Genomic DNA, 14,735 nt, shown 5'->3' on the forward strand with positions numbered 1-14,735 from the left:
TTCTATTCTGAAAAGTAAGTTTGCAAAAATAGTGTTGTAGGATTCCATGCTTATTGTCCCTCAATGACTTCCTTGTCAAATGAAGCTTGCAAATAAAAAGATGTTTTTCTAACTGCCAGCCCTTTCCTGAGCTCTGACAGTCAAGCTGGGTTCTTTCCCTCTCATGCATCATCACCAGAAATAAAAGTTATAAAGGCCAAATTAGGACCACAGCAACACCTGTGCAATCCCACTATCTTTAATGACACACTTGGTGATACTTCTTCCATTCTGTTATCTTCAACAAAATTGCTCAGGTGTAAATATTTATACTTCAGCAAATGTTTCCATTGATGATGAATATCATGGAATAGAATCTGCAGCTCATGGACTCCTCCTCCTGTTTTCTCTTGTGTAAAAGAGTAAAAAGAAGTAAAAACTTATTTTCAGCAGATACGACTCTGGGGAATCAATCTGTTGAATCAGAAGGTAGAATTTTTATATAGTGTAAACATGTGTAGTGTCTATTGATTTTCAGTGAGCCACTTCACATTTTTTTTATTCATAGTAATTTCAGAATGGAACTGCACAGGAAAGGCTGCCTTGAAATAAGGAATATCAAGTCTCTACCCTGCACTACTGCTTATATTAGAATCAAAGTAGTACCTCATTGGTGCCAAAATAATTTTATTCAGCAGACAATAGTGTAGTTTTTTGGCAACTTTTAGACCAGTCCACTCCACTGCTATTGACGTGACAAGACACAATATAATCCCAAGGCAGCAGAGAATGCTGAACACCCTTGAATAGCGAGAATGATTAAATTCCTAAGTAGTAAAGAAACAGAAGTAAAAATATTATTTTTAATATTTTAATAATTTAAAATACAGTTTGCATTAAGAGAAGGGGAGGTGGGATCGACAACCTTGAGGAAGAAGTTCTCTTTTCCTCTACACAACAGGGACAGCAGAAGCTTCCCCATTTTGTTTTGCCAATGATTCTCTGCCATAATTAAGCATTATTCAGGAAAATATGCTGTTTGGATTAGATTAAAAATTAGAAAGCCACGGAATCTCATAAAAAGAATCCAAGGATTTTATGCATTAGTTGCTTCCAGTTGGAGAAACAGATACCTTTAAAGACTGTAACAGGACATTGTAGTAGCCCCTTTTCAGTGGGAGCTGGAGAGAGGCCATAAATATGTAAAATAAATTGTTAATAACTTCCCATTAAAACTCGGCTTTAATAAAATATTCTCTAGGGATGAATCAAAGGCTTCACTGAAGTCAATAGCAAAACTCCTCTTTGGCTTCAGTGGCATCAGGATTTCACCCTAGGTTTCCATCCAGCCACTACTTGCAATACCTTGGATTGAAAAATGTTTAAAACCATATTTAGACCATTGTCAAGACTGCTTCTTTACAGACATTAATCCCTTCAGAGAAGACAACTGGAATTTTAATGAAATAATGTCATTGTTGTATCAGATCCATGGGGATGGTTAATTAATCTGTCTTAAAAATACGTTAATTACGACGATGTTGTTCAACACAAATGATGCCTTTTTTTCCTTGGCAGGATAAAATCCCCTGGGAGGTGACTCTCTGGTTCACCTGAGCAATTAGTAAGGTAAATTAGTGATTATTGGTAATTTAATGCCAAAGGAAGCTGGGATGGAAATATGCATTACTGCACTGTATATATCACACCTTGCCAATCTTAGGCAAGCCTACCATTCTGTGCAAAATTAAGATAAAGTCAATCAAAGAAGAATAACCCGGAACAGACAGTTCATTTTGAAAGATCTTTGTTCTCGCTTGTTAAGAAACTCAGCCTGAATGCTCTACCAGCAGCCATAATGCTGCAGCACAGAAAGAAAAAGAAAAAAAAGAAGAGCTGTAAGTTTTATTAAGACTATTTTAGAGATGCAAACATAGTCTGTCAAGCAATGCTAAGGGTGGCAAAAAGAAAAGAAGAGCAGAGAGAGAGAAACTAAAAAACAAAAACAAAAACACCCCCCGCCCCCGAAAATGTGATGGCCCTGAAAACATTCTGTGATGTACAGTTTAGTAGGAATATAGCATATTGCATGTCATTGGTCAAGCAGAAGTTAGCACTGGGAGATGTTTCTTTGTCAAATAAAAGAACTGACTTAGAAGTACGGTACCTGGCATGCAGAACAATTCTTTTGTTCTACGTCACTCTTTGCAGAAATTACATCAGATGTCCACTGTGCAAGCCAGTAGTCAATAGCCACCATAACTGTGTGTTTTAAGAGCTGTGAAAGGACCAGTAAAGGCAAGAGCAGAATCCCTGCTGAGCTGAGGTACTTTCCACAGGCTCGCCAAGGCATCTTTGCTCTCTGATGAAGCACAGAAGATAGGTTGTCATCATCATCGCTTTCTGTTATTTCTTCTGTAATCAGCGGGGGGAAAAAAGACTGTTGGATTGTAACATTGCCCTGGAAACCTTTTCTATTCATTTTTTCCCATATCAAATGGCAGGTGCCAAATTGCAAAATAAAAAGGGACAATTCAAACTATTCACATGCCATGAATTTTTCATCAATGCATCTGTTTGTTAGTTACAAATTTTTATCTATTACTTACGTAAGCCCCAATTCAGCAAAGTCCCTAGGCTGGTGCTTAGGCGCTTTGCAGAATCCTAACCACAATGCTGTAAATGAACATGCTCTCTGATGGGTTAAATATGGCAAACAAATATGCCAACAAATTTCATTTTAAAGGATCAAGTAAAATGCAGTGCAGAACACTCAGAAATTGCAGGGTGATTATTATAGCAAATATTCCTCACAGAACCAGCAGGAGATCAGAGTTGTTTTTTGAAGGAGTGGAGTGGGCACTTGGCAAATATTCCAAGCATAAGGGACTGCATGAAATGGAGTGAAGTGGGAGATAGGAGAAGTAGTATAAGACAGCAGTCAAGATTGAAACTGAGGTGGAACATAAGGAATAGGAGTTTGTGTAGAGGCAATAAGATCAGAGATGAAGGCTGGGGTGGGGGTTGCACACAGCTTGAAACTGAAGAGAGGAGATTTAACTTAATATCAGAAGGGAGAGAAAGCAAGTAAAGGAGCACTTGCATCTTCATACATGGACATCATGCTTAGCTTACGAATGGAATACAGTTTTAGGATGAAATTACCTCCTCAGTTTCCAGCACAACACCTTTGGAGTCAGTCATAAGTGCATGGTCATAAGTGAAGGAAAAGTTGGCCCTCAATAATCAATGTCTTTACACCAATTATTTGTGACATCTATAGTTTACTGGTTCAAGATTTTCTTGATAATAATGAAATAAAACAGTGATTTTCTTTTCTAGGTAAAAGCATAAGCCAGTGTTCCCAGGCTATAGATAGGTCTGTAAATTCAGCTGTCACTAGCCATTCAGCTTTAATTCATCCATTCTCTCACATTCAGATAGCGTTTAATTATTTAAAAGGTACTCAGAATTTTTTTCCAGATGCCATGATTTATACATGCTTGGAATAATTTAATCTTTGTAAATTAATTTATTTGTAATCCAGAAGAAAATATAACCTTTGCATGACTATCACTATGAAAGAAATAGCATGGGTATATGAATGCTACATTATTATGGTTTCTGAGGCTCACCTAAAATTAGTTTTCATGAAACATAAGTTTCTTAAATAACTGCTAATAAATTAATCTGTGCACAGTAGGATTTGTGGGCATAGAAAATTCCCCCCCTAAATGATCTGGTAAGTTTGTCAAATAAACATTCAAATACTTTAATACACATGGATAGCTCTAAATACATCGTGGATACACTATTACCTAGGGTTACCTAGGGAGGTGGTGGAATCTCCTTCCTTAGAGGTTTTTAAGGTCAGGCTTGACAAACCCCTGGCTGGGATGATTTAGTTGGGGATTGGTCCTGCTTTGAGTGGGGGGTTGGACTAGATGACCTCCTGAGGTCCCTTCCAACCCTGATATTCTATGATTCTATTTCCTTCTTGAAAATGAAACAGGAAAATCTCCAGCAAGCAGCCTATTTGAAATTCAAGTACTTCTGTGATTTTTTAAGCTACAGAGGCAGATTCCCATGTGCCTCAGAGCTCATTTTGGTGCATCTGAGCAGAAGAGAGGTGTCTTAAAACCACTTTTGCGCTCCCCTGGTCGTAGGGCAGCTAGGGGTCATAAGGTGAGCAGCCTCATGTTTGCATCCCCCATCCTGAACTGCACTGTGTGCTCCTCAGCTATAGACAATAGTATGGGCCACAGTCCCTGCTCTGAGCCACTAACAAATCTGGCAATTGATAGTGTGTGGGTGCAGTGCTATATCCATGCAAAACTCCACTGAAGTCATTAGGGCTCTATGTAGGAGCAGTACTCAGCCCACGTGCTAATTGCAGTATCAGGGCACAATATCTTAAATTACACAATCTATAGCGCCAAAAGGGTGCATGGCCTAGTACAGAGAGAATGGATACACCTTCTCTGCCCTGAGGTTTCTACAATCCAGAACCATAAATTACAAGTTGCGGAACAACTTTTGTTATTTTCTATATTAACTTCCAAATCAAATATGGGATTATTTTTGTGTGCGCATTTTCCTGACTGGAAAAAAGGGACAAAATATTTTCAAAATGTAGTGATATTTTTTGAACTGCGAAACAAATCAGTCCAAACAATACTGGCTTAGATTTTCTGCTAATGCAATTGGACAAAACTCCACTAAAGTCAGTGGACCTGTGCTCTTTTACACCATCAAAAAATTGGGCCCACTAACTCTTGTGTATTGTTGTTGGAAAGTTTACTAAAGCCCCCATTCAGGAAAGCATGTAAGCACTTTCTTAAATCTATCCCTATTCAGGAAAGCATTTAGAAGCCCATGGTTATGCTTAAGCATATGCTTAAGTCTGATTGAGTTTGATGGGAGTGAAGCAGATGCTTAAAATGAAGTACGTGCTTTAGAGCTTTCCTCACTAGGGATGCTTTTCCAAATCAGAGATCCTGTGGGAACAATTCTGACAGCTCTCACAAGGCCATGGTTAACCAGCACCTTCAGATTGCTCTCTTTAACTAGCAATTAAAGCCCAGTTTTAGTATGTAACTCTTAGGAGCCATGGATCCACATAAAGAACCAGACCACAGTCCCTCCGGGAAAAGACTGATTTTGTTGCTAACTTGAAATTTGTGAATTGATTCTATCTAAAACAGTTTGAACTGTAAAACGACAATGCAGTCAGCACTGGGTCTCAGGGTGCCCTTTCAGAAAAATTGCTTTACCTTCATCCTCTTCATCATCTTTTAGCAGAGCTTCTCGGGAATACCTGGTCCTCCTGAGGTTCTTCCTCTCCAAAACAGGTTTTCTTTCAATTATAGTTTCCTAAAAGCAGGACAAGTCATGTGGCTTCGCTTGATAAAGTTTTTTAAAATTACAGATGTCACAAAATGTATTTTCAAATCAGTGTGTCAGTAAAAAGGAAGGGAGAGGATTACAACTGGCTCTCATGAATGTTTGATGTGCCATCTATTTTTAAATACAAAAGGCATAAATCATGCAAATGACATTAATGTCAGTGTGACAAACGCTGAAACCCCATGCAGTACCTTTGGGGGACCATTGTATTAAGTCTATGAGTGGTTTATTTGCTAGTCTATTACATGGGAGAGGCTTACTACAGCTCCTCCTGGAACTAAAAAGAAGTGTGGGCTGTATTTAAGGCTAGTCTCTGAAACTATAAACAACCATAGAGTGGTACAACTCTGGATGTGTCTTGCTTATACTGGTCCAAATTGGGCAGAGACCGGGATACAAAGAAAACATTTTTGGTAGAAAAAGTTGAGCTTGAACTGAAACAGGACCTTCTTTCAGAGCCAGCAAATGGACATGAACTTTTCTCTGAGGGGTCTCGATTCTGCTAAAGGTTTGGGATATAAGGTTTTTCACACTCACACACACACACACACACACACACACACACACACACACACACACTCTCTCTCTCTCTCTCTCTCTCTCTCTCAGTGTTACTAATGTTTTCAATTTAAAATGATTCACCACATAAGGAATATATTTTTTAAGATGCTGAGAAAAAATACATAATAAACCTTCTCCAGTTCTTGGTCCTGTCGATTCATGAGTGTTTTCCAGTGTTCAAAGAGCTCAGACTCTGATTTCTGAATGTCCTTGAGTGTCCCTTCTCTTTGAATGGTACCATCCTTCATTGTAATGATCTAAGAAGTTAGGAATACAAACTGTCAAGGAGATATTTGATTATATTTATGAAGCTCCCATCCAGTGATCTGGGCACTGTACAAAAAATTAAAAAAACAATACTATTCCACAGATCAATATAGACAGCATGGATACATAAAGGAAGGAGGATATCCTAAATTTGTTAGTCTCTAAGGTGCCACAGGGACTCCTTGTTGTTTCTACTTGACATTATGACTCAAGACACTTCCCATTTTAGCAAACCCCAGCCTCTCTGTCATTCCCACCTCCGAGTGGGCTGCGAAGTGCTGCCAAGGATTTAGCTACCCCTTAGTCAGTTGTTCCCCTTTCCCTTCTTTAAGAGAAACAAGCAACTCGCCCTTCCTCGGGGAGGCATTCATTTTTCACTACTACTACTTCACAATAGCTGTCACTGGCAGAAGGGATGGGGATCTTATTCACAGTTACAATCCCCAGAATCTTCAGAGCTTCGGCAAGCATCATGGCTGAAATCCAAGCAGGGATAACACTGGTTCAATCCTCTGATGTGCCACCTGAGCTGAGCGTGGTGAACTAGAAAGGGTGGGTGGTGGTGTTAATTTTTTGTTCCTCCCAATCCTGGGACTGGCTAGGGCTTCTTCCAGCTACCAGAATAAATTAGAGCAGCCTCAGCTGTTTTAAATTGTACTGTCCAGGAATGGTATCTTGTAGGTTGCTCCATTGACCCAGGATTACTAAAGCATATAATGCTCAGGCCCCCTCCCATTCCTGATAAGCCCCCTACTCCACAGGGGATGGGCAGAAGGAGCTGTTTTAGAGTCAGCTCTTCTGGTTTTATGTCTGCTGAGGATTCCTTTATGGTAGAGTGGCACAAAAGGATTTATTGCAGGGCAGGATGGAGCCCCTTATGTTCATCGCTCCAAACATGAATTCCACTTTAATGGAGTAAGTAAACTCAGGATATGAGCCCACACAAAGTCTGCTGGAATTCTGGGGTCCTCATCCACAGACTACATTTGTTATTTCCAAATGACACAGGAAATTCCCTCTCCTCTTCAGCAGCCTCTGAATGCCAGGTTCCATATGCCTTCCTTTGCCCTTACATCATGGCATCATTTGCTTTGAACATGCACAGCATGTATGCCATAACTGCATCTATTTTTGCTTCATTTGTAGGATGGCATGTATTATGTTTCAAGCACCATCAGTTGTAGTCAGCATGAGACACTCTTAGATATGATACGGCTCAATGATATGGCATATTACGTGAAAACAATTTGGTATGCAGCACAACCTCCCCACAAGCCACATTTAGTTGAATTTATCTTATTGCATAAAACAGATTTTTTTAAGAAGACCTCTTTTTAGTTCTCAGAGGTTGAAATATTTAAAAAAAATGTAAAATGAGAGTAAGCAGCAATTGAGGCTACTCAGCAGAAGAGCTTCCCACAGTGAGTTTAAGGCAACAGATTCTTAGAATATCTCTATTTTATCACAAATGCATATTTCCCTTAAAAAAATCCTTTGCTTGGTGTGCTAATTTTTATAATTAAAGAGGGTGGCATGAGCTAGTGGACTGAGAACAAGTTTCGGCACAGAAAGTACATAACATGGCATTTGACTAACATTTGAATTACAAAAATGCTCAGATGCCCCTTTGAGTATTGGGACCCCACTGTACTAGGTGCTATGTGAAGAGATGGTCCCCAGCACAAGGAGCTTAGCTGGTCCTAGAGTGTATAAAGACGAGCGAGTGAGCCAGGAACTCCTGTACTTTAATTCCCTGCTACTGACTTGCTACATGACATTGGGCAAGTCAATTAACCCTACTGTTAAAGTGGGATAATGACACCTCTTCTGTAGTGTGTCGTGAGAATAGGGAATGAGTCAAATGCTGCTCTTATTTATGCAGTGAAGTCAGTGCCATTGTAGTAGCATAAAAGAACAGAATTAGGCACACTGGGTCTGATTCTCCACTGCCTTACACCTATTATACACATCACCCCTTACGCAAAGGGAGTACAAAACACTATCATTCTGACCTGGTAATATTTTATACCCCTTTTGCACAGATGTAAATAACCATACAAAGTGCAGGCAGTGGATATTCAAGTCTGTTCATTTTCATTTTTTATTTATATCACCTTAGTTTGAGATACTGTGGTGCCTGGACAGATTTTTGCCTCTGCATTGAAATAAGCTACTGTTTCTGAGAATTAATCCATCTCTTAAAAAAAAACAACCCTGTTTATCCTTCAACTCTTATTCCCTTTAAAAACACACCTCAGCTCCTATGCCTCATATTAATGACACAGATTGCTTTTCATTCTTTGTTCCTAGCGTGCCGTTCCCTGGAGGATGATGGAAGATACAGGGAGCTTATAACTCTCTCTAAACACAGTTTATTGCTGTCACCACTGAAAAATGAAAACACAGACTTCTAGCTACATGCTGTGCCTAGCACCTTGGCCCTTCATGCAGGAAATTACATGTAAATATTCTGGTTTCACAGTCTGTTTGCCACCATGGGCCTTTGGGAAATGCAGTGGGGTTTTGGTTATTAAAGCTTTCCAAACAGTAAACATTAGATGGAAGAAACACACCTTTTGGGAGGAAATTGTTATAGTTACATTGGTCCAAACCTGAAGAATGGGGGGCCCTCTCAACTCCTATTGATTTTAAGTCAATGGGCCTCCTTCTGATCTTACTTGCACAAGTTTGAAAATAACATAACTCCAGTAACTTCAGCAGAGTTACTTCTGATTAACTCTGAGGAAAGCTGAAGGAAATGAAGCTCAGTGACTTGAACTGACAACTTCATCTGAAGTCAATGGGAGCTGAGGGTATTCAGCACTTCTCAGGCATAGGGCTAGTCAAAAATTTTCAGTTAAAATGTTTTTTTAAACCCAATTTTCCATTGAAAAACAAACACTTTTTCAAAATGTGTCTGTTTTCTATGGAAAAGTTTCATTGAAAAATGAATGCCTGAAAACTGAAAAATTTTGAACCACCAAGACTTTATCTTCCATGATGCATCACTGCCATGATGCATTGCTTCCCTTCACCACAGGCTGGACTCTGGTGCATCACAGGACATGTAGTCTGACAGGGAGCCCAGTCTATAGAGAATAGGAGCACGAGGCACCCAAACTACAACTCCCATGAGGCACCACAGCAACATTTGTGAATCGGATTATTATAGTCTTTGACCAAAATATTTCAGATTTGGATTTTTCACTGAAAATTTTATTTCCATGGAAAAAAATTGACTTCTTGTTTGTGCCAAAAATTTCCACAGGAAAAAAAGCCCTATTTTTTTATGACCTCTACTCAGGAAACACCTTCTAAAACTGGGACTTTAATTCTCTCAAAGGTTTTGCAGGAAAGTTTAGGAGTGTCATTTGACATATATATTTCACATTAAAAGTCTGAGAAATTTCTTAATGACTAACAATAGCAACAACTAGTACAAGTCTTGTTGCCCTGCCTTAGACAAACTCCTACTGGCTTTAATGAGAGTTTTGCCTGAGAAAGGACTGCATGATCTAGCCTAATACTAGATAATGACAATTAATTATAACTTGCATTTTAAAAGCCCCTTTGTGCCCTGCATGCATTTGGGCCTATACAGTATTACAGTAACAACAATATTAAAAATAATTTATTATTATTAATAACCATTCTCATAACATTTCAAATGAGGACAACAGAGGTGTTTTTGAGAAATGAAAAGGAGGGAAGAGGTTATTAATACGAGGCCAACAGTTGTACTTATTTAAAAAATCATCTTTGGAAAAAATGCATATAAGTGTTGTTTAAAAATGGGAAGGGATGGACTAAGACAGCAGTCTAGAAGGAGGGAATTCCATATCCTAGGGACCACCACAGCAAAGGCAGAATTGCTTGCTTATCTTAGCATGATGATGGTAAATGACCCAAGGATGAGGTCAGAGCAGACATTATAAAGAGATTTAAAAACCAACAGGACCAGCTTAGAAATCTATCTGCAACGTTATGAAAAGCCAGTATGAAGAATGCAAGGGCAGGAGTGGTATGAGAATGCTTGCTCAGGCCAGAGAATAACTGTGCTGCTGCATTACATATGTATTGCAAGTGACTGAAGCCCTGCTAGGAGAAGTAATTACAGTAATCAATCCTTGTGGTCAGGAAGGCATGTGTTGCCAGTGCAAGATAACAACACAATGAAGAAGTGTGCAACCTGATCAAAAACAAAACAAAACGTTGGTATTTTAATATAAAAGTGCTACTTCTATTTTGTCTATCAGCTACAAGATATAAAATAGACAACTACCTAAATAACCGGAATTATTTTGAAAGGGAACGTGCCCATCTCAGTATGTTATTTATTACAAATGAAGGCCAAGAAATGTGCATTTTTTTCCCTAGTGTCTTCCTTTGACTCAATCTCCTTATAATGGTTTTCTTCTGTGGTACTAAAACAACTGCATAATGATGTCAAAGATATAAACAGATGTATTATTCCAATAGCTTCAGTTGTTTAAAGGACATCATGTAGACCAGATTCTCAAAAGGGACTTGTGATTTTGGGTACTCAACTTGAGATGCCTTAAAAGGGACCCAATTTCCAGAATTGCCCACCCTCTGAAAATCAGGCCCCTTTAAGGTGTTTCAAGTTGAGAATCAAAAAATTAAAGGGCACCCAAAATCACTAGTCAATTTTGAAAATGTTAATAATACACATTCTCCCTGTGCAATCCTGTTGATACAGAAATGCAAAAAGATTATTTTCAGTAATGTTTATTTTATAGCAGTAGAAGTCACTTACAAGTCACTTTTCACTTTCATCATTAAAAATGACAGCTTTCTTACCCAGTCAGCATGTGGCAGGTACTGTAGTTTGTGGGTGACCAGAACAATGGTCCTCTTGTCTTCCCTTAGCATTTTCAGGATCCCTTCCTGCATAAGATGGTCACTTAAGTGGATATCCAGTGCCGAAAATGGATCGTCCTAGCCACAGGAAAAGAGATTAAGTACATGCCATATTGCTGCAGCCAAGCTTTTACAGGATTTAATGGAAGTGATATATTTTAACACTAGTGCTGTCTTCAGTTAAGTCAGTTAGATCAACACAGACAACTAGAGGGAGGAGAAGATTAACAGTAAATCAATATTTTGCAGTGGCAGGGGATTCTCAGATAGAAGCTTACAAGAAATGGAAGATTGGACAAATGACCAGGGAGGAGTATAAAAATATTGCTCAGGCGTGCAGGAGTGAAATCAGGAAGGCCAAATCACACTTGGAGTTGCAGCTAGCAAGAGATGTTAAGAGTAACAAGAAGGGTTTCTTCAGGTATGTTAGCAACAAGAAGAAAGTCAAGGAAAGTGTGGGCCCCTTACTGAATGAGGGAGGCAACCTAGTGACAGAGGATGTGGAAAAAGCTAATGTACTCAATGATTTTTTTTGCCTCTGTCTTCACGAACAAGGTCAGCTCCCAGACTGCTGCACTGGGCAGCACAATATGGGGAGAAGGTGACCAGCCCTCTGTGGAGAAAGAAGTGGTTCGGGACTATTTAGAAAAACTGGATGTGCACAAGTCCATGGGGCCGGATGCGCTGCATCCGAGGGTGCTAAAGGAGTTGGCGGATGAGATTGCAGAGCCATTGGCCATTATTTTTGAAAACTCATGGTGATCGGGGGAGGTCCCGGATGACTGGAAAAAAGCTAATGTAGTGCCCATCTTTAAAAAAGCGAAGAAGGAGGATCCGGGGAACTACAGGCCAGTCAGCCTCACCTCAGTCCCTGGAAAAATCATGGAGCAGGTCCTCAAGGAATCAATTATGAAACACTTAGAGGAGAGGAAAGTGATCAGGAACAGTCAGCATGGATTCACCAAGGGGAAGTCATGCCTGACTAACCTAATTGCCTTCTATGATGAGATAACTGGCTCTGTGGATGAGGGGAAAGCAGTGGATGTGTTATTCTTTGACTTTAGCAAAGCTTTTGATACGGTCTCCCACAGTATTCTTGCCAGCAAGTTAAAGAAGTATGGGCTGGATGAATGGACTGTAAGGTGGATAGAAAGCTGGCTAGATCGTCGGGCTCAACGGGTAGTGATCAATGGCTCCATGTCTAGTTGGCAGCCGGTTTCAAGTGGAGTGCCCCAAGGATCGGTCTTGGGGCCGGTTTTGTTTAATATCTTTATTAATGATCTGGAAGATGGTGTGGACTGCACTCTCAGCAAGTTTGCAGATGACACTAAACTAGGAGGCGTGGTAGATACACTAGAGGTTAGGGATTGGATACAGAGGGACCTAGACAAATTAGAGGATTGGGCCAAAAAAAACCTGATGAGGTTCAACAAGGACAAGTGCAGAGTCCTGCACTTAGGACGGAAGAATCCCATGCACTGCTACAGACTAGGGACCGAATGGCTAGGTAGCAGTTCTGCAGAAAAGGACCTAGGGGTCAGAGTGGATGAGAAGCTGGATATGAGTCAACAGTGTGCTCTTGTTGCCAAGAAGGCTAACGGCATTTTGGGCTGTATAAGTAGGGGCATTGCCAGTAGATCGAGGAACGTGATCGTTCCCCTTTATTCGACATTGGTGAGGCCTCATCTGGAGTACTGTGTCCAGTTTTGGGCCCCACACTACAAGAAGGATGTGGAAAAATTGGAAAGAGTCCAGCGGAGGGCAACAAAAATGATTAGGGGTCTGGAGCACATGACTTATGAGGAGAGGCTGAGGGAACTGGGATTGTTTAGTCTCCAGAAGAGAAGAATGAGGGGGGATTTGATAGCTGCTTTCAACTACCTGAAGGGGGGTTCCAAAGAGGATGGAGCTCGGCTGTTCTCAGTGGTGGCAGATGACAGAACAAGGAGCAATAGTCTCAAGTTGCAGTGGGGGAGGTCTAGATTGGATATTAGGAAACACTATTTCACTAGGAGGGTGGCTGGGATGATTTAGTTGGGAATTGGTCCTGCTTTTAGCAGGGGGTTGGACTAGATGACCTCCTGAGGTCCCTTCCAACCCTGATATTCTATGATTCTAAGATGTCAACAAAGCATGAATTATCTTTTTGCAATGACTAAGCTGAAAGATGGTAATTTTAGCTAGACTTGTGCTGTGGTTTACTGAGTCTTAGGGTACGTCTATACTTACCCGCTGGTTCGGCGGCAAGCAATTGATCTTCTGGGATCGATTTATCGAGTCTTGTCTAGACGCGATAAATCGATCCCGGAAGTGCTCGCCGTCGACACCGGTAATCCTGTTCCGCGAGAGGAGTAGGTGGAGTCGACGGGGGAGCCTGCCTGCCGTGTGTGGACCTGCGGTAAGTATCTTTAAGTTCAAACTAAGATACTTCGACTTCAGCTACGTTATTCACGTAGCTGAAGTTGCGTATCTTAGTTCGAACTGGGGGCTTAGTGTGGACCAGCCCTTAGAGTAACTGCCAGTTTATTTACCTGCACACTTCAGATATTGATATACTGGTGTAACTAAGGGCTTGTCTACATGGCGCTGCAGTACTGACAAGCCCCTATTTAGGCCTAACATAAACTATGGTGTGCCTGACTTGAAGTCCTCCAGAGAAACAGAGTATAAGCACATCTTGATTTCCTTGGTGACATACTTGCTCCCTTGTGAGTTATCTATTCCCACCTCTGAGAGAAATTTCCCTATTGAAAAACCACTGAGAGAGAAAGATTGATCAGTTCTATGATCTTGACCAGATGATTGCTTTTAAGGGCTTAAAATTAGATTAATTCTGTCCTATGGACTCACTGATTTGTATTTAATTAATTGAGGAAAGAGCTAACATTTATTGAGGATTTACTCATTTGAGAATTATACATAGTATGTGGAAGGTGGTACTGATATTACTGGTAGGATTTACATTGTCTTCCCACTAGAATTATTAAGGTAATTATACTGATTCTTTTTATGTGGAATGTGGAATTTTGCTCTCTGAGCATTGAGTTATGTCTGTTCTATCCCACTGAAATCAATAGGAGTTTTGCAATCAAATTCAATGGAGGCAGAGTTAGGTCAAAGCTAGATGCTTTTGAAAATCTGACACCCTTACTTTTTTCCCCCCTGAATTTTGGAATGTCATATTGTAATTACATTTATATATTTATTGTTGTATTGGTACATTTACAAAAATCAATAAAAAATAATTTAAAATATCTAGAAGCAATGATGATGTAGAGATGAGTTTTGAGGGTGTAATAAATCAGAATATAATAAAATGAAGAGTAAAAATGAAGGAAATTCAAAGGTGCCAGGTATGGTCACACATATGTTACAGTATCCTCACACCCTGACAAAGAGTATATTCTCAAATCTTTGCATGGAGTTTTAGTCACCCAGTTCCAAGTAAAGTCCATGGGAACCATACATCTAAAACACTGTGCAGGGTTAAAAAAATATATATGAAGTTGTCAGGTGAAATGCTGAATTCCCTTGCTCTATGGATTTGGATCAAAACTGATCATCTTCCTTAACTATGGTTTTCGTGCATGCCTGCTACATATGCAATGTTGTACTCTTCATGATAGAGAAAGGCAACTTAT

At 40.0% G+C, this 14,735-nt stretch overlaps 1 protein-coding gene across 7 annotated transcripts in view; it reads right to left on the bottom strand.

Moving 5' to 3' along the window:
- Positions 1–14,735, bottom strand: part of ABCC8 (ATP binding cassette subfamily C member 8) — a 136,517-nt gene that overhangs the window by 26,285 nt on the left and 95,497 nt on the right. For all 7 annotated transcript variants that reach the window (XM_034770183.1, XM_034770184.1, XM_034770182.1 and 4 more), the window contains 5 exons: positions 11,035–11,172; positions 6,078–6,203; positions 5,253–5,352; positions 2,147–2,394; positions 646–806 (listed from right to left, as the gene is read on the bottom strand). In XM_034770183.1, the coding sequence (XP_034626074.1) occupies positions 646–806; positions 2,147–2,394; positions 5,253–5,352; positions 6,078–6,203; positions 11,035–11,172 (773 nt within the window). The remainder of the gene's footprint in view (positions 1–645; positions 807–2,146; positions 2,395–5,252; positions 5,353–6,077; positions 6,204–11,034; positions 11,173–14,735) is intronic.

This window comes from Trachemys scripta, chromosome 4 (assembly GCF_013100865.1).
Source record: "Trachemys scripta elegans isolate TJP31775 chromosome 4, CAS_Tse_1.0, whole genome shotgun sequence".
In the NCBI taxonomy this organism is placed as follows: Eukaryota; Metazoa; Chordata; order Testudines; family Emydidae; genus Trachemys; species Trachemys scripta.